Source organism: Juglans microcarpa x Juglans regia, chromosome 1S (genome assembly GCF_004785595.1).
Source record: "Juglans microcarpa x Juglans regia isolate MS1-56 chromosome 1S, Jm3101_v1.0, whole genome shotgun sequence".
Lineage (NCBI taxonomy): Eukaryota > Viridiplantae > Streptophyta > Magnoliopsida > Fagales > Juglandaceae > Juglans > Juglans microcarpa x Juglans regia.
Genome location: NC_054595.1, coordinates 29,615,754 through 29,636,806, shown reverse-complemented (window position 1 = coordinate 29,636,806; position 21,053 = coordinate 29,615,754). Strand labels below are relative to the sequence as shown.

Below are 21,053 nucleotides of genomic sequence, written 5' to 3'. Positions count from 1 at the left end.
TGTTGTTTCTTCTTTTAATGGTGCGAAAATAAGCAGACATTGATACTGAGTGTGTATGTCACAATCGCAAATAACATAATGGTACTGATCTGTGGAGGCTCCTATATATGAAAAGATGTTAAAAAAACATACCACGCATTTATATAGATGGATGGATGTCGATTTTTGTACGCTTTCTACGATCGAATGTTGCCGTTGAGTTTCGGAAATTGTCGGCTGAATCGCACCGACACATGAGGGTCACAATCGCACAGTTGAGTTCACTCGGCCCAACGGTGGCTTCGACTTTGATAATGAAATGCCCAATTAAGACCGTAAAATGGGTTTTAGGCCCTATACAAAGGAAATTTGGCCCGGCCTTTGGAAGTCTCTCTCTCTCTCTCTCTCTCGGATAGGACATTTTGCACAATAATTACCAGATAATAATCGTTTATATTATCAAAAGAATAATGCCGCCACTCTTATTGCAGATAAGACTTCTTATAATTAGTAGCTTAAAGGGGGAAAAAAAAAAAAAAGGAAACTTATAATGAGTAATAGATCATCAACTGGTCATGAGCAGTGCTGTAGTGGCTTCAAGACTCAGATCATCGTGCTGCTGCTTAATTCCTACGTACGACAGATGTGATCGGCCAACATAGAAGCGAGGCTCTTTTTCCTTTTCTTTTTTTTTTTTTTTTTTGAGAGAGAGAGAGAGAGAGTGGTCTTACAATGAACTCCACTTCTGAATATGGTAGGCAAACCACATGATCATATATATATATATATATATAGTTCGTGCATGCGCCTTTTGAGCGTGCCATCAACATTTCAAGTGTACGTACTGTTCTCTGACAGTGGGTGGACAAATTATGAATGTCTCGATGAGGAAAAAGTTGAAAAAAGATATATAGTTCCAGTAGATAGAGTAGTGCATGATCTCTAAGATGACCCAAAAAGTTAATGCTCGTTCAGCAAGATTATTGTGAATAAGGTGAAGGCAAGAAGAACCTCTGCCTTTTGCTTCTAATGCGACAATTTGTTGCCATAGATGATGATGAAGCAATTTTACTTAGAACTAGTTTAAGGGACTGTTTCAAAGTGCTCATGAGGCAAACACCCACTTGATCACTTTCCAGCGCCTTGGTGCAAAGCACCAAAACGCTTTTAATTCTGCCACCCACACTGGCTATATCAGCTTTGACTACCGTCAGTCTTAAACCTTTAAGGACTTGGATAAGCTCCGAAAACAGCTCCGGTCGATCATCGCAACAAAAAGAAACCCTAATGAGGATATTTTCCTCACGTTTGTCAACGTTGCCGATCATGTTTACATCTTGACCATGATCATAGTCAATGGTTACCTCGTCTACTTCTGTAGGAATTGAGCATGCTTTGCTGACTTCCATTGCTCTTCGCTTAAGATCCTTCACATGGTCAATCACACTTCCCAATAGAGCTGCCTTGTCCATCTGCATATCATACATATATGTGTATATTGGTTTACTTCAGATTCTGAAAATTTGCTTGCAATTATGCATATATAGGGTTTATGTATTTATAGAATCACCAAATTAAACATTTTTCTTCGCAAATGGTAAAATATATTTTATGATAGATAATCCCATGAATCTCCGTAAAACTGATCAGTACGCCTACGTCGACTTATATGGCGCCTCTCTGGCCTCAGATCAGATGATCGATGGAGAAGTGCCATCGACCGTTAAGATACAAAGTCACCAATTAATTAACATTTTATAAGTACTAAAAGAAACAAATTAACATATTTGTATTTAACCTTACTATATATCATTAAGCTAAATGATCTGATCAATGTGTCATGACATGCTACAATTATTAATTGCAGACGTACTATTTCAGCGATCGAATAAATCTATGATTTGTTTGGCTCGTTGATCATTGTTCAAGAAGTTGAGGAAGAGTACTATGTTATAAATATCCATGCCTAAATTGGAAAGTTCACTAATTATTAGTAATATAATAAAATTTCAGGGAGAGATCATCATAGAGTGAATGATTGAGAGCGAGTTGTCTCTTTTTTTTTTACCTTATCAGACTTGGGAATTAGTTTCCTGAGAGTTGAGAGTTGCGTATTTATCCTGTCCCTGCGCCGCTTCTCTGCTTGGCTGTGGCTCTTGGAAGCAGTGGCAGTACCACCTCCATCTTCTGCAACACCTTCAAGGGGAGGAAACCCATGGAATTGGAATGATCTGGTAGAGGCTGACATGACCTCATGAGGTGGTGGTACGGCCAGTGGCCATGGAACTGGATAGGGAAACTCGCCGTTTAGAGCAACATGACGACACTGAACCCAGTTTGCCCCATCAGAATAACAGCAATTCTCCATGGCCAACAAACAAATTTAGCCTCATTTATCTGATGATGTCTTCAACTCGACCTCCAGGCCTGCTTTTTATGACATTCTATAGCTAGTGTTTCTTGCGCCAATAATGTGCGATATCTCTTCTTACTTGATTGTGATTGGTGTGAGTCGATTCAGTCCCGGCCCTTGAATATTTAATTATTATTTAATTATTTTCTGAGCCCAGTAGTAGATCGGTAGTACACTTTAATATATGAGTTGGTCAAATGAAAACGTGATTGGCTTTTTTTGCGTGTCATTTCAATAGGAAAAACTTTTTTGATAAATCTTACAAACAGTAGTTGATCAGAGTTAGCTCAGTATAAACACCCACCCGGCCGACAAAAGTAACAACACCCGTGCTTTGCTGAAATTAGAAGAAAAATGCAGTGGTAGCACGGAACTGGTATAGATGCATGAAGCCTATCAAAATATGCGGTTCCATTGATTGACCTACCAGCAGTGGCAGTTGTGAAGGACCATCAATTTTGTAACCCACCAGGATTTACTTTAGCACTATCGCACACTACAATTCCCAGCTGTTTCGGTTGGTGGAACATGCATGTCCTTCAATTTTGTTCCGGGACTTTTTTTTTTTTTTTTTCCTCCTCCTTTTCCTCGTGTTTTCCCACTATCGATTTATATTTTCCATGTATATATATATATATATATATAGAAAAATATCATTTGAGTTTTATCGATACATTTCAAATAATTTTTTACTGAAATAATTAATATAAAAAAATTACTTAAAACACGATACTAACTCAAGGTATGATCGATACAGGTTGAGCAATTTGATTTGTCCAGGATAGCAATTTGGTTTGTCTAAAAGAGGTTCAATTCTAATATAAGAAACTCAACTCCAACTCCCCTCGCGTCAAGACGTAGGGCTTCAATACATTGTAACTCACAAGAAAGATGACCTTAAAAGTTTATTACAATATGTTTTCAATCACCGACTATTTTGTAAGAGTAATGCTAGGTACAAGTTTCAAATATATAAATTTTGTACAAGCCTTTTATAAAAATATGGATTCCATCAAGAAAGAGTGAGTTTTTCACACTTTTCTATAGTGGGATTCACTTTTTTATAAAAAGCTTGTACATTTGTGCATTTAAAATTTTTACATATTATTTCTCATTTTATAAATTTTTATCTTATAAAATTATGCGACGTATTTGATTCTATATCTTATTTTTTTATACTTTTAAATATTGAAAATATTTGAGTGCACGCTTTTTGAGTCCCATCATTGCGTGAGCAAAGTGGAAAGATTTGTATGGACACAAAATCCACGATTAAAATGTGTCAAATCTATGCGTGCAATGAGTTGCTAAAAGAAAAAAGAGAGAACAAAAGCTATGCATGATGAATTGATCAACTGCAACATGTTTTGTCAAACAAAAGGTGTGCATGATGAATTCAACTGCAACATTTGAATAACTGACGTTGGACAAGTTGGCAATGTAGAAGAACCAAAAAGACATGAACAATACAAGGGTCCTTGTAGAAACCACACAATAAACAAGCTGAGATCATGGAATATTTTTAGTTGATATATGTTTAAACAAACCTAAGCAAAGAGCTGATTTTGGCATGACCAAAGTGTGGCCCCCACGAGTTAATTAACGGCATTGAAACATCCCATGGAAAATCAATCCGTCGAGTTAAGGTGGCATTTTAGCAAACCAATTGGCAGTGAGATATGGATCCACCACGATGAAAATGTAAGCTAAAGTCATTTTATGGAGACCATTACAAGAGCAAGCTATAACTATAACTTTATCTTCTATCATGGATATGCATGCCGGACCACTTGAAATAAGAATTCCAAGCAGTGAGTTTAGGATACTCTGAACTTTTATTTGGTGACTTCACTTTTCTGAAGTTACAACAGCACGAAAAGCAGCAATTGTTGACCACTGACAACGATCCAACACATTTGGTTTCACTTCTATAAAAGTAACCGAAATTGAATCTAGGGCCCAAATCTTTCATTAATAAAAAAGAAGACAAAAACTTTTAAGTTTAGATAGTAAGTTGATATGAGATGAATTGAAGTGAAAGATGAATAAAATATTATTTCTTTAATATTATTATTGTTTTAAAATTTGAAAAAATTAAATTATTTATTATATTTTATATGAAAATTGTAATAATAAGATAAAAAGAATTGAGAGCATATCTCAATCCAAACCGAGCTCCTCGGTTCTGATTTAGGCTGAAATAACTCAAGAATAAAGCAAGTACCAACCATTGTCTTCTTCCACCATCCAATACCCACTTCGATTCACAACTGAGATTATTTTAAAACATACATACCTAGTTAATATGCTTAAAAAATGCAATCGATGTTGGCAACTGGACGGATAAAATGAAGTTAATTCAGAAAAGCGTAGAAAACATAAAAAGAAGAAAAAAGAAGTTCGCAGTTTAAACGAGAGAAATTAGTAGGACAGATTTACCGTTGAGTTGAAGCCAATGACTGGATACAGAGATACCGCCATCTTCTAGTCCTTTTTAAGGGACTCGTTGGTCACGTTGGTGCGTGACAAAGGTGGGTGGCTGAGTAATGATACCCACGCAACAGACTGCTCAGAGAAGATATTACACCCAAGTATACAGATGCTTGAAGAAAGAAATTAAGGACACCAAATCGAATATACATCCGTTTAAGAAAAATCAAAGCACGCCATAATATATATCTAAATAATAGCTGATGACCAATAGGGTTTTTATCGTATTATAAATGAACGATTCCTAGACCATAACAAAAATAGTAAAATACAGAATATCAGCGGCTTGCCCTCTATCAGCAGCCAAAAAATGCCTCTACTACAAAAAGAATATTACACAAATATCCACAAACCTTATAAAAACAGGAAAAAAAAAATATTATTTCAACTACACCTCCACTGCAACAGAAAAAAAAGGAGTTACCAAAACTCCACAGAATAGCACAAGCATGTTGCTAGATTGTCCTCGCCCCTCCATGTTCTCAACATCAGCTGCTTGAACTTGTTGCCTGCATATCAGAAGCTGCTCATTGGAGGCATGCCAAAGGGTGGCATAGGAGGCATCCCCATTCCACCCATAGGTTGTGGTGGAGCAAAACCTCCCATACCTGGTGCACTTCCCATACCTGGCATTGGAGGTGCAGGCAAAGCTAGAGGCAGCAACTGAGCATACATGTTCTGCATCACATCAATCAATGCTTAAATTATTCATCAATTGCAAATAAAAGAACAGAAAAAAATGAATGGAAAACTAACAACAAAGTGGTTAAAATTTTGATTGGGGAAATATGTGACTAAGATATATAAACCCAGAGAATATAAAAAGTCCCATCACACAGGCAGTGAGGATAAAAATACTCTCAGAAAGCCCTAGACGATGACCAAAATTTTCAAAAATCAACAGACTAGAAGTCTTGAAATGATTACCTGTTGCGCAATTACATCCTTATCTTCCTTCTCTTTAGCCTTAACCTCATTCTGAGCCTCAATTTTGTACTTCACAAGTTCATCAACTTTGCCTGTGTATTCTCGAATAAACTACAAAGGCAAAGAAAAATGTGAGATTGTTTGTAAAACAATAGGAGGGCAATGTTTCTACAACATCCCCCCCCCCCCCCCCCCTTTCTTTTTCCCAGGGCGGGGCTTTTCAAAACTTTCCGTTCTTACTCCCTGATATTGAACACAATTATGTACTCATATAACACAAAATCCTACTAGCAAGGTAGCTGGCACCATAAAAATAATCAAAAGATTCAACAACAGAAGCATGATTTGGTTAAGAAACATATTTTTTTTTTTCCTTTTATGACGGGGGAACCGCCCCATGGCAAAGCCCTTAGGACTGACTCACCCATGGAACCTAAACCCCTGGGGAGACTACCACAACAACCCACCGCCATGGCCTCCACTCAAATCGCAGTTTGATCCCAGGGGAAATCAAACCTGTGACATGGGGGAATCCAGAAAAACCAATCCTAGATCCATGTGGCAAGAAGAGCTCAAAAGTAGTATTTGGCACAACATGCTAAGCTCCTAGACCTAAACTTACACAGGAAAAAGATAATGGAATAGGAGTAAGTAAATCACCTGCAACAGATAGGGGAAAGCAAAGTCGATCATCTTATTCATCCAGGCAAGTTCAAGAGCAATGTCTGGCCGGATCAAATCATAACAAACAAAGAGGCATGAAGCAAAGCATTCTTTCTTTCCCTGCACAAGCACATTGATATAAAAAAATAAAATTAAAAACATAGATTATCTACACCCTTATCAAAAAGAATATCAACACCCTCGTTCACTAGGTGTTAAAAATAGCAAGCTTGAAGACTACAGGTAAAAGCAATAAATTTGACAGAGAAAGGGGAAGAGAGAGAGTGTTTTTCCAAATCAGGGAAGTAGATTGTTCATAGGAGCAGACATATATACTCCAGGACTACCAGAGGAGGAGGAAGAACAGACATATGAAATCATTAGTGTCTAAAGAAGTGTGTACCCAACCAAAAAAACTATCTAAATTACGGCCTCGTTTGTTTTCGCAGATGAAATGAGTTGAGATTAAAGTTAAAAAATTGAATAAAATATTGTTAGAATAGATTTTTTTAATATTATTTTTGTTTTGGGATATGAAAAAGTTGAATTGTTTATTTTATTTTATATGGGAATTTAGAAAAATTGTAAATTGTAATGATTAGATGAGATGGGATGAGATAAGTTGAGAAGTTTCCTGAAAACAAACGAGGCCTAAATATAGTTTGGATCTAGCTGTGTACCTTTTCAATGAAGTAAACAAGCAACTCTTCCGCAAGTTCACGGTCACCAGATTGTGAGGCTGTCTCCATGGCATCTGTGTAAAGGTTGTCTTTCTTTGACAATGCAATGGACTGCTTCCACCTGCCTGCCTTCTTGTATATATATGCAGCAACACGTCTCATTTCAAGAAGCTCGTGTTTCTCAATCTGCTCAAACACATAACAATGAGACCAGTGAAATTGGACTAGTTAACAGAGAACATCAAGGCAAAATCATTGCATCTCACCTTCTGCGCAAGGCCAATTTGATCAAAGTTATCGTGCAAATCAATTGATTCACGCAATCTCTCGTAGTCTTCCTCCTCAACATATATCCCGTTCAAAGCCTCATTCACGGCAGCCACATTGTTACTCTGAACTGCAATCATGTATGGCTTCACAAGATGCAGGTGACCCGCCTGATATAACATGAAAAAAAGAACTCAAGAGTTAGAGCCAAGCAAAGAGAGTCATAACTTAGATTCCAACAAGAGCATAAACCTCAAGTAATACCTTTCGCATAATGTCAACAACGCGTGTATGGTCCACACGAAGTGCAAGCACATTGAGAAGATCATTAATAAGGTCTGGATGTTCTTGCAAGTAGAAGTGCACAGCCTTATAGTATAGCTCCACATTAGCAACTTTAACTGCAACATCCTTGAACTGCATGTGATCCCATGCCTCTGGGGAATGATTCATTATAGTGGTTGCAGCGTTATCAAACTCATCATATTGGATATACAGATAGGTAAGTTCCTGCCAATGCTGTTGTTCATCACAGGCTCGTATAAGCTTTGGAATATTGAGACGGGTTGAGAACAACTTAATATGCTCCATAAGCTTCTCAGGACGGTATCTAGCATACAGAACTCCCAACTCAGTGAAGATGCCCATATGTGCTCGTTCTAAACCTAAACCGCTCTCCATAAGGGAGATTAGCTCATTAAAGCATCCCTATTCTGGTAATACTCGCTGACCTCTTCCAAGTCATCCACCTATTAAGATTCATCACGCAGCAAATAGAGTTGAGAGTTGAAAAAATATGTACGTTATCAATATATAACATGCTGATTTGCTTAATATATAAATGTGTGGGTGTATATAGCATCTTGCCCAGCACTAAAGCAAATGTTATCCTTGTACCCTGCAAGGGCCCAAATTTCAGACTTACAACTGAAGCTCATTAAAATTAGACCTTCAAATTTCATAGGAAGTATATAGAATGCAACAATCACCTGTATAATAATGTTGAGACCACATATTTGAGCTAAGCGGAATTCCTCTGCATCGACACAAGCAAAGCAAACTTCCTTCCATGTTTTTGAGCTGTTAGCTTTCCTTGCCGCATCAACGGCACCTTGGAACTGTCTAAGTTTCACAAGAGTGCTAGCCAACTTGGCCCAGTTAGATATAAAAGCAAATATAATTTTGGCAGCCTCATACAGGGCTTCATCATATAAGCGATCACCGACATTTTGGAGATTAGCTACGTTAGGCATGAGAATGAATTCCTCAATTTCACTCAGCCTATCGATCTTTGCATATGCATAGATGAGCTCACTGTCCACCTTGGGCTCTTTCGCCTTCTGCCTAACCATCAGAAGGTATCTCACCAAGTCATGGTAAACATTTGCATCCTCAGCAGCACGAATTACGTCCAAGAATTGAGTCATATCATCTGCTCGAATGAAAGACTCAATGGCATCGCTCACCAGGCCCTCCCTGAGTTGAGCCTTGGCTACCTGGCTCCAAACAGCATCTTCTTCTACGCGGAATGCAAACTCGACTGCCCGTTCAATGTTTTGGATATTATCCAATAAGACATTGACAGCCTGAACATTCAAATTAAACTTCTTGAAAATTGCAAATGCTTCCTCGTACAGCTGGGCTTCCACAGCCACTTCCCCAACTGCAGGTCCATCAAAGTTATCCAGTCTATTAATGTAATCCATAACTCTAGATGGATCTGCTTTGATGGCTGTCAAAATGAGCAGGTTTTGCAGATTAAAGTTCCCACTGAATGCGGAGTTCTGAAGCACAATCTTTTCAAGGAGCTCAATTAATTCATGAGGCAGATCGGCTGTCATGAAAGCCTTAACAGCTGCAGAAACTTGTTCGGGGCTCTTGCTTTCGGGCAAAGCAGTAGATACAACTTGATCAATGAGCTGTCTTCTATAGACATTTTCAGGGTTAAGAACTTTCTCCCAAAGATCAGCATCCATCCTTTCAACCACATATCTGCAACCAAAGTATGAGTCAATAAGCCTTCAAGCACCAACTGCACCTAGTAAGACAAACCAAAAAAAAAAAAAAAAACACAAACCTTGCTTGCAGTTTGAACAAAGAATTTTTATTTGTGACATTGATAAGCTCTTCATCACATTGTCCTCGCCGGTATGCCACAACAGCCAGGGTAGGATCACGTTTCTCACAATATTTACCCACAACACGGGAATCATAATAGGGGTTGGTGGTAAGGAAGTGCTCTGGATTGTTGTTGCTATCAATGATAATTTTCCCCAGAGCATTGTGAACATGAACATCTTGGCTTCCCTCGCTCACAAGATGCTCAAGGAACTGAGTGAGCAAACGAAGTCGATTCCTAATATAAAAATATATATCTATATGAGAACAAAATTAATGGTGGAAAAAGGAACACGAAGGGATGAAAATAGAGTTGGGACTTCACCTCTTCTCACATTCCTCCACAAGGGGCTCCACCGGAAGCAAAGAACGTACAGAAAGAATCAAGCCTTTGATAAAATCTTCAGGACACTCATCATCTAGCAGCTGCCCCACTACTAAAGGAGCATTCCCTGGGTTCACCTATTCAGAGGAACACAGAATGTCGCAAGCACAAGAAATGAGTAAAATTCGTACAACAGAAAAGACATTTGCAAATGTTCAAAGTGCTAAAAATAACACTTAAATTGGGCTATGCCTTCTCTCCTTATGAATAAAACTTCTTGATTACCTATAAAAAGAAAAAAAAACACTTGAAAAATCTCATACCTTTTGAACATAACCTTCGATGTAACGAAGCATGTTGTTGGAGTACAGATAGTGTGTGAGATCTGGAACAAATCCAAAACGGTCACAGACATTAATTAGGGGCCGCGCATCTGGAAGCTTTGCTTCCATTAAAAAGTTCTTTGTTTTCTCAGGGTCATAGAAATTCGACTCTCTGGTCACACGCTCAACCTCTTTGATTTGTCCAGTTTTAGCAGCTGCTTCAATGTACTTGAAGTGAATGTCAGGGTCCTCACTGTTCCATACGTTGGAAAGAATCAGAATTTTATTTTATTTATAAGTGAAAGGAATCAGAAATAGTAAAATGGATGTTCCATGACCCACCAAACAAAAATTAATTTTTGTCAATTAAGTAGCTTACCTGGAGCTCAAATATGAGCCAAGGAAAAAGTACAATCCTTCATATGACTTAAATTGCTCAAAAATCTTTATGCATGCATCAACACCCAACTGTTCACAATATTCCTTGGCAACCTGCACAGGCGAGTATACGGGAGTTTCATTTTTTAATAAGTGCACAAGTAAGCTTCATTTAATTGCTCATTCAGAAAAGTTTCACATAACACACTACATTGATGTTTACCTGCACAATTATCTGAAGATTTCCTCTTAGATTGACCAACAAAAGGTCCTTCATACACTCCAAAGCCCATTCACGTGACAGAGTGCCAAAAAACTCCACAAGTGACTGTAAAGAACCGCATGGTTAGTAGGAAGTTTAAAAACTCCATCATATCCTAAAGATAAAAGCATTGGAGTACAGGAACCTGTGGCTCAATTGCATGTGTGTTCACAATGACACGCTTAATATCTGGCAATTCTGTGTAATGCTGCATCACAAGTGAAATGTTTAACATGGAATCATGTGAGTAATGAATGTACAGAAAAAAAGAGAAATTAATGAACAAGAAGAACTTCAAGAGGAGATTACTTGCAGAGCTCGAACATAAAGACCAGCTTTTTCACAAAGTTGGGCAATTCGAGGACGGTCATAATGGCTGAACATTCCATTAGCTAATATAGCATCAGCAACATTTGGAAAAGTTACCAGATTGATTTCCAGGACCTATATAAAAGATAGTGTTACAGTGCTGAAAACAGCAGCAGTTATCCAAACTGAAGTCAGATAGCTTTAAAAACAATGGTGCGAATCAAGAGAACCTTTGTTTGAAGGAAACTATGTTCAGGAAGATTTGGCTTCAAAACATCTAATAGGAAAGCCGTTGCCTCGCGGATCAGATTCCTCTGTTAAAATCACAGAATTGAAAGCAAAAATGAAAATTAATTTACACATATGAAGCCTGTCAGTGATTAAAAACAACATTAAAGCAATAACAATGGAATATCACACATCCTTATTATCAAATCAATATATCTACTCAAGCACCATTAGAGCCAACAAACCTGAAGAAATAGATCTGTAATGGTATTGTAATCAACTGGACAACCTCCCTCCATTTGAGACATCATTAACGCAAAATTAACAGCTCCCTACATTCCAAAAGTAAGTATTAGCTCGTTAGTTCTAGAAAGAAAAACTCCGTCCTGGACTTAATGCAAAACTAACAGCTCCATACATGTCAAAAGTAAGTATTAGCTCTGTAGTTCCAGAAAATAAACTCCGTCCTGGGCTAAAATTATGTTGATTAAAAATGGTTTTAAGATTTTATACTTCAACACAAAGTTATTCAGAAAAAGGTGAATGGAAAACATAGGTAAGAAGGAAAAGTTTTGGCTCCAATAGGATCTCTGATTTGCTAAAGCTTCAACCTTGAAGTACTAAAACAACAAAATATACAAACACAGAGAGAAATAGTGCAATACCTGAGGATCTGAACGAAGAATTGTCTGCAGAAGAAATAGATAATCTGGACTGTACCCAACCTAAAGCAAAAAAGAAACAATGATATAATCATACCACAAAATAAGTTGACAAAAAACGAAGAAGATAATAATTATGCAATCATTTGCAATAGCAACAATTACTTAAAAGAAAGAATGTCTTCACCTGTTTTGAGTATATTAAAATTTTGTCAAACTCCCTCCGTTCAGCAAAAGCAGCAACGACTTTTGGAGTTGCTCTAGCTTTAATATATATTTTCAGTGCAAGATCATTATCCACAGTCTACAATGAAACAGAATAAATAGTATGAACACAACCAGAAAAAAAAAAAAAAAAAAAAAAAAAAAAAAAAAAGAAAGAAAGAAACAACATCAACATAATTTCAAGCATGGCAGCATAGGGATAAGGCAAACCAGTAACCAGTAATTTCTTTTCAGAAATGTGTTTCTATATTTGAATCTCAAATTGCACATCAAACCTTCACAAGATCCCCTAGCTCCTCACTGCATTCCAGCTTATCCTCCGCCAACCAATTCTCCAAAAGATTCTTTTTGTTCTGGTTCACAACAAGGCGTGATAATTCCAACGACTCAAAAGCATTGAGCTTTCCTTTTGTCAAAAGTGTCCCAAAATACTGCAACAAAGGTGGCGTTTGCCCAGCTTGGACAGGAACACTCTGAAACAGAGCAAGATGCCAACTTTACATGCCAAGACTCTTTCAGGAAATGTTCCATTTAGGAAGGAAACATAAAACAAAACTCTTAAGCTATGAAATATTAGCAACAAATGAACTGTGTTTGATTGGAAAATCAAAATGTAAAACCTGGAATTTGGCAACTGTGTCAGGCGTACGAAGGATTCCTTGTGGAGACTCAGCGGCAAGTTCTGCAGCCTCTTTGTACTTCGTTTGGGCAAATAGTTCTTGGAAACGTTGGACAACCTGAGACCCAAAACGAAGCACCCCCGGATTTTTGGTATCACAAAAAGGCACACAGTAATAAATAATTCAAACGCTAAGCATATATTCAGATAACCAGCAATTCAAACGCTAAGCCCACAATGTTTTTGTTGCATAAATAAAAGTACTTAATGGAGGGACTGTCCATGAGTTTTTGTCCTCGTTTTCCTAGTATTAGAATGTATTTAGGTGTTTCTTTTGTATACATCCTGTGTACATGGGCTTCACCTATTGCATTTGATGAATAAAATTTTTACATATTAAAAAATATTAAAGAATAAAAAAATTTAATTAAAAAAACATATTTACCAATCCATATATGCAACAAAAACATAATTTATCTATCATTGGGAGACCCCAGGGTCTGAACTGCAACAGCAATAATAAATGTCCATATTCCCACTTCCACAGTGAATAAGAGAGGGGTACACAATTCCCGAGCATGGGGGTTTGCTAAACTCAACTCCCACAGCCCAAAACCCCAATTTTTTTTTTTTTTTTTTATTCTTGGGAAGCAATCATACCACACTGTTAATTTTAACAGAATGGGGGCCAACATCATAAATGAATCACAACTATCTCCACTATTAGGCTAGGCAGCCCTAGTATGCTTAGAAAATCTACAAAGTACTTGAAACTGTTCCATAATTCTCACTAAAAGAGTCTTTTATGAGAAACATGCATAAAGAGGGTGCCTTGATCATTAAAAAAGCCAATATTTCAAAGCATTAGCAAATCACAAACTGCAGCACGTTTGCTAGCATCACTGCCTTAAATAACTATGAAGTTTTGACATTGACTCTAATTGTTATCTGCCCAAATTTTCCGAACTAACAGAATCAGTATTATAAGATGGAAAAAGAATCAGCTTACAAGCTGCTCAGCTCCAGGAAGATTCCCTCTTTTGGCAAGATTGACAGCTAGCTCCAAATTGTTCAACTGCAAATGTAAACAGATATCATTTGCAGACACAATAATAATTATCCATAATAAAACAAACAAAAATGCAAGCCGGTGAATATACCTGGCCACTAACAAATGGCACAATTGTTTGATCATTTACAGTAGCCAACAACACCTGTCCACGCCTATTGATAGCATAAAAACCTCCCACCGACGAAGCTTCTGCTGTTAAAAATATTGGATCTGGACTAATTCTATTTCTATAAACCGCAGTAGCAGTCTCCAAGTCATAAACAAATAATAGCCCAAGCTTGGTGATCACGTAGATCAAACTGTATTTGTGGGATATCTGTGAATTAAAAAATTCATGACTATTAATTTTGCAGCAGTTTACTGGAACAAGTACCAAAAAGTACTGACTTTGATACCACTGACTTTGATACCTGCATTGCAACTGGAAAGTCATCGGCAAAATCTGGGGGGAAGAAGAGATCTGCTTGTTTCTTTGTAAAAGAAGGCTTCCCTACCATAAAAAATGCAAATTTATATAGTTATTAAGGATGCAAAAAAATTTCAGATGTAGAAAATGTGATAATCTTTTTACCTATATAAATATGTGATAATATATCAATGATAACTACAACTTCTATGAACAAATAGTCTGCCTTCAAGGATCCCTAAAATTTCTGAAAATTAATACAGTTTGCCTCCAGGATTCCCACTTGATACCAGATATGTTTATAAATCTCAAGTTCCTTCTTCCTATAGCCATAAATTCCAATACAATCTTGACAAGCCCAAACATAGGAAAAAAAAAATTGAACTACATACAAGAAGCACAACTTATACGAAGCATCTAAACAATAGTTTGAAAGTACAACCATGTTAAACCAGTATGATTTTCCATAATTTTTCTCCTCATCTCCATTAATGGCCTAGCCATTGCCAAGTCTAAATTTTGGTTAGAACCTCAAGTTTTGACTATAGCATTAACCTTTGGCTAGGTGAATCCACATTGGACTAGTCATCTTAAAGTCAAAATAATAATATAATATTATATATTTTAATAATATTTTACAAAAAAATTTATTTGTAATATTTTGCAAATACACTTCATATATTTCTTCAAACTGGATTCAACCACCAGATGCCACAAAACCCAGGCAAAATATATTACATACTGTTGAAAAATGAAATAGAATAAAGTAGAAACTAACGGATTATTTATCAAAGTTGAAATGGATAATATAGACATTAAAATAACGTATATATTTTTGAAATGGATGTAAGATATTACAAAACAGAAAGGGCATGCAAGGTAACATTTATGTATATAATGTATGATGGGTCAAAAACTCCAAAACCCGCACACCTGATATAAGATTAAAATATAATGGTTGTTGGAAATGATTAAAATATTACTTTTGTGAGTAATAGTGTCTAGCCAAAGATGACTAGGGAGCTTAATTTACTGTAGCTCATATATTGAACTTTAGTGGTTTCACTGGTTTGGCTAGTCCAATGTAGAGGATTTTACTCATGCCTAGCCAAAGTATAAAGATGCATTGGCATTTGGCTAGTCCAATGCCAATGCTCTCGGCAATTTGCAACACACCCACACCTGTCCTGGACTTTTTTGTTTCTTTTTTTATATGTTTTTTGGGCAAAATTACTTATCAAAAGAAAAATTTGTCTGGGAAAATCTACAATTGATCTTTTCATCTAGGCAACATGTATAGACCCAATCCATCAGAAATTAGACAATTTTTTTTATAAGTAAATTAGGCAATTTACAATAAATTTTACAACCAAGACACCTCCTTCCAGCAGCCCAGCTACCATTCCAGAACACCTAATCCATAACTGAATGTATATTTATATTAAAAGAAAGAGAGATTTTTTGGAATGGGAAAGCCTTAGGTATGCGTATGGAGTTTGGAATGAGGAAGTTAAAACTCATTACATCCCATATAAAAATTCAGTTATAGAAATAGCAAGTTCACCTGGCTGGGCACCAAGCTCAATAACATGCAACTTTGATGTAATCTGTCCAGCATTGAGGGTCTTTGTGGCAAAGGAAATAAGAATAGAAGGATTCTCATTTCCTGGGAGCTGTAAAAACATATAAGTTTATCGACATCAATAAAACTTTCTATCTTTTGCACTCATTTAATGAATTTTGTTACCTTAAAAAAATGTGAAAATGTGAAAATAGGATTAGGAAAGGGAAACCCTCACACCTTAAATTGCGCAAATGATGCAGCATGTGCTTCAAGAGCTTGACTGCGCTGCTGATCAACGGAAAAAAGTTGCATATTCCCTTTAACCAATTGTGGCCTCTATAATCAAAATCAGATGAGGAAGTCAAAACAAGAATACCAAGACAGTTGATAAACTTATCACGGAAAAAATACCATAAATTCAGGCAGGCAGTTTAATCATGGACTGCAAAGCATCCAACCAAATTTAGGATATCATTCAGGCAAACTTAGCTAGATCGATGCAGTGAGCTTGGAGCTTATTGGGTTCCATTAAATGTAGTTTGACCACGCATATTCTCACTTTCACCATAACGAGCTTTTTACTCGTAAATCAGCTCTCTATACTCCATTCAACGTTGGATGGTATCAGGTACTTTATACAAAAGAGATTTGATGTAACCAACTCTTTTTATTGGCAAGTTTTTTTTAACGAGTAAAGATATCAAAATTTTATTAAGAGCGGAAGGGGCACATCCTAATCTTGAGTAATTTTTTATTGCAAAATTAGACATTCATTTAGTGAATTTTAAACCCATAATCTCAACCTACACCATGTTCAAGGAAGTGTCATCTTAGCTAGAAGCCTAGATCTCATTGATACGAGGCGAGGAACTTTGAATGGGCATGAACAGAAAAACAGAAACATACCTCGGGAGAACCAGGAGCAATTCCAATCAAAACCAACCACTTTTCAGAAGAGTCACATCGATAGTTTATTATCTGGTTGTTTGCCATATTAGCTGTTCGATCAAACATCTTTACTGGCTCAGAATCACCTACATCAGATATGCAGTGAGGACCATATAACAGTGAACAATTAGAACAAAACATGAAGGTAAATATGAAGATATCCCCGAAACAAGAACTTTAGAGATTATTGCAGCATGACACTGAAATAGGTTTTCTGATAAGTATACCGAAATAGGTTAAATAAATGGATTTTACCTTCAATGGACCAATGATACACTGAGGTCTGAGTCACCAGGCCCAGCATCTTTACTGTAATCCACTTCCAAAACACGATCTATACAGGAAGCATGGGGACTTGATTCAGGAATGATTTCAATCTCAAAGTATCAAAATAAACCCGCAGAACAAAAAAAAAAAAAAAAAAAAGATATCTCATAAGCTATAGCAGAGAAGCTACCGTATTAAAATTCTCACCTGCTCAGGCATTTGAAAAGATTTCATTTTTGCTTTCATCTCAATGTTAAATATTTGCAAATGATCCTGATTGGTTCCTTGGAGTTGGGCTTCACAGAAATATCACAGATAAAACAATGTGAGTGCAGAGAATAATAGGAGTGTGCGTAAACCTAAAATATAAATATGCATATATTAGTTTTTAAAGTAACAGATAAAATGCAGCTAAATTAGGACATGCCACAATGTGCATGCCAAAAGTTAAATTCTAGCTTAACCTTGAATGCTAAGATACTTGAGCAGTTGAGGAAAGATAGAAAAACGAGTAGTAACACTGGGAATGAACAAGCCCCTAGGGGATGGCTCAAGTTGTAAAGGCCATGGGCTTGGGGGTATGCTTCCCACAGGTCTAAGGTTCAAATCCCCTTGGGTGCAAACAATCTCTAGGGGCCATCGGACTGGGGGATTTTCCTCTTGAATTACCCGAAGTGCACTTGCGGGAAACTCCTTGCCGAGAGTCTGTGCACCCCCGGGATTAGTCGGGACGCTATTCCTGGACACCCGGTGCCAATAAAAAAAAAAAAAAAAAAAAAAAAAAAAAAAAAAAAAAAACTAGGCATGAACACACTGGTTTAACTAGTTGCATACATAAACAAATTCGACCACAATGTTTAGGTCAAAATAGATCCATGAGCTCTCATGCTTGACGTTAAACTGGTTGCATGTTAAGAAGAAAGTATATAACAATAAATGACAAAATTTCCCAAGATCTAAGATTGCATGACATGAGAAGCAACAAATAGTAGTCCAATCATAGTACCAATTCCACACACAATTCTATATCCATAAAGCGAATAGTTAACTGACATCCAAATCCTACCTTTCAAAGCAAGGATTCTAGAATTAGGATTCATAAGGGCTGAGTCTGCAGTGATAGGCCTCCTCAAAGGCTGCATCGGCATATTCATATCAATAATAACAACGCTATTCTGTGGCGCTGTTTCCCGCACACATATATACTTATCGGACTCCATAGTAACATGAGTAAATGTAATGAATTGCGGATTAATCCCAATGCTGGGTAACTGCAATCACATCAAATCATAACAGTTCAGAACTCTGGTTGTATTTACTGCTTATGAAATCATATCAGATTAGATCACATATATACTAAGCAGATAACATCACACAGATCTAGGTAACTGCAACCATGTCATATCTCACAAGTCCACGCTTGGTAACTCAGTTTATAGATTAATTCCAACTTAATGAATGGATATATACAAATCAGATCACATCATATCTTTGCCATAGATACTTTAAGGAAGAGACATGTTATGGTGATAGAATGGTGTTGTAAGTGTAAGAGGAATTGGGAATTTGCAGATCATCTTTACTCCATTGTAATGTTGCTAGCACTTTATGACAAGTTGTTTTGTATTTTTTTGAGCCAGAATGGATGGGGCTAGAAGGGTAGCAGATTGGTTAATGCTCTGGCAAGGACGGTTTGTTAGTTATCATACTCCATTGTTTTGTATGATGCTGTGTATTAAGGAGAAGAAAAAATGACCGAAGCTTTGAAGACAGCACAACGTATTAGAGAGGCCTCAAGGATTTCTTTTTCAATTCACTCTACCATTGGATGGAAGCTCACTTATGTTATTCTAGTTTTACCTTGCACGATTTTCTTCATCTAATTTATCTAATTAAATAAATCTGATGTATACTCCATGTATGCTTGATTATATCGAACTTAACTTGTCGCAAAAAAAATGCAGTCAGAAAATAGATGGTGAAATTATATCCGACGAGACAATTTTTTTTTTTTTTAATAAGTTGTCCTATGAGACAAATTATGAATCAACTTCAAGAAAGTGATGGAATAATTACAGATCTGAGTAGAAATCAGAAATTTCAAATCCATCGAAAATATGATGCACACCAGACCTTAAAAGCACTGTGAGATTAGTGAATCGCGGAAGTCATAGCACAGTATTTGACGTAGAATCGAAATTGAACAAAAAATTAATAACTAAACCACCGTAATTATGCCATCAATGCTGTTTCAGCTCAAAAGACAGCTATCGTTTCAAACTCTTCGCAAAGCTATAAGAGCAATCATTGCAACTGTAGCGAAAAAGAGAGGTAGAGAACTGACAGTTAAGGCCTCTTTCATGGTGATGGGAGCGTTGGCGGCCGCCATGGTGGCTCAGCTGTGGATGTAATCAGATCACCGATGGAGAAGCAGATCCCAGCTCACAGTGGATTCGAATCGCTGCAAGATCTGAAGCAGCGACAAAACCCTGTAACCCTCCGTAGGAAGGAGAGGGAGAGATCTACAGCGAGACGGGAGAAACTCAAGCTGCGAATTTCGGATTAACGAGTGGAAAGCGAAGGTAACTGCAACGGTGTAAAGAGGAGCAGAGATGGCATAAACAAGCCACTAGGAAAGCATGTGAGAGATGGAATAACAAAATTTAAAACAAGAAAAAAAAAAAAATCTTCGTCAGAAAGGAAGAGACGTGTTAAGATGTGCCAGCCTGGAGACGAGAGGCATTGCTTTTCTTGCATTGGTTTTATAGATGCCGGGTCGGTTCCGGGTCCGGGATAAAATGGATCCACCAAACTTATATTTCGGCTTATTAGAAACTCAAATCAATTCAATTCATCTCATTTCGTCATTACAATTTTATCAAATTTTACATAAAATATAATAAAGAATTTAACTTTTCTAAATCTTAAAACGATAATAAAATTAAAAATAATATTTTAATAATATTTTATTCTATTATTCACAAATTATCTTAATTCATTTCTAAATCTAAACAGGCATAGAGTGACTGGCTTGCCCGACCCAGACAGAATTGTTACTTTCTTTTTAGTCATTGGCTTTCGGTCTTCAAGACCATATTTCTTTTGTCACTTGTAATTAAGAAGTGAATATACTCGTTGTAAGCCTCATAGTGGCCATTGCCCACGCGGGGGCAAATCTTTCTCATTCAAAAGAGGATCCAATATAAACTATTTGGTTACACTTTATTTGACGTTCTCCCATGCACAAGATATTATATACACACATACATATATATATATATATATATATATAAGGAAATAAGTATATTTACTTAAAATACCCAAATATATTTTATTTAAGTAATAAAATCTAACATTACAAAATTTACGTATGCATGTCACGAGAACATGTGAATCAGATGACATCAAGTATATGACTCTTCTTTCATACTATTACAATAGCAATATAGTTATTGGAACCTTTTCAATTTGATTAGAGATTATTGTAATACTTTGTACAATGTTGATGGAGATGATATTATACACATTATATGTGAACAAGACTTAATCTTGCAACTAATTTTTGGCTCCAATGGATTAAACATTATCGGTCCATGGCCAGAAGGTTGGATATACGACAACCAGCTCATACAAAGTAAGTTCAGTTCCAATGCCAAATGGAGGACCAACAACCAACATACAAGCTAAAAGAATGTATAACTCTTTTAATGGGGGCAATTCTAGCACTGGCGTGTTAACAAGATGCTGCTTAATGCTTAATTTCTAGCTTGCGCGGCAACTGGTTGGTAACTCAAAATATGAAACTGGAGTTATCGATCTATATAATATGTTGGGACAAGTTCTTGGAGAGAGAACTTTAGACGGCAACCCATCTACCAAATAATGAGATAAGCCAAATTGGCGAAGAAACTGCATAATTATTAATGAA

The 21,053-nt window shown here is 36.7% G+C and overlaps 1 protein-coding gene and 1 pseudogene across 2 annotated transcripts; both read right to left on the bottom strand.

Annotated features, from left to right (window-relative positions):
- Window positions 1–867: 867 nt before the first annotated feature.
- On the bottom strand, window positions 868–2,536 carry LOC121245051 (transcription factor bHLH51-like). The gene is made up of 2 exons (XM_041143332.1): window positions 2,048–2,536; window positions 868–1,451 (listed from the first exon to the last, which is right to left on the bottom strand). The coding sequence occupies exons 1-2, from the start codon at window positions 2,345–2,347 to the stop codon at window positions 960–962; spliced, it is 792 nt and encodes a 263-aa protein (XP_040999266.1). The 5' UTR covers window positions 2,348–2,536; the 3' UTR covers window positions 868–959.
- Window positions 2,537–5,083: 2,547 nt separating this feature from the next.
- LOC121246490 lies at window positions 5,084–19,856 on the bottom strand (annotated as a pseudogene). Its single transcript, XR_005937121.1, has 30 exons — window positions 19,470–19,856; window positions 18,192–18,396; window positions 17,333–17,421; window positions 17,114–17,192; window positions 16,817–16,944; window positions 16,148–16,246; window positions 15,911–16,019; window positions 14,351–14,430; window positions 14,029–14,256; window positions 13,878–13,943; window positions 12,870–12,986; window positions 12,525–12,722; window positions 12,212–12,328; window positions 12,028–12,087; window positions 11,608–11,694; window positions 11,365–11,448; window positions 11,135–11,269; window positions 10,971–11,033; window positions 10,787–10,891; window positions 10,565–10,677; window positions 10,186–10,438; window positions 9,863–9,999; window positions 9,497–9,775; window positions 8,409–9,411; window positions 7,684–8,168; window positions 7,419–7,589; window positions 7,153–7,338; window positions 6,470–6,592; window positions 5,810–5,920; window positions 5,084–5,560 (listed from the first exon to the last, which is right to left on the bottom strand). The product of XR_005937121.1 is annotated as a clathrin heavy chain 1-like (transcript).
- Between the last annotated feature and the right edge of the window lie 1,197 nt (window positions 19,857–21,053).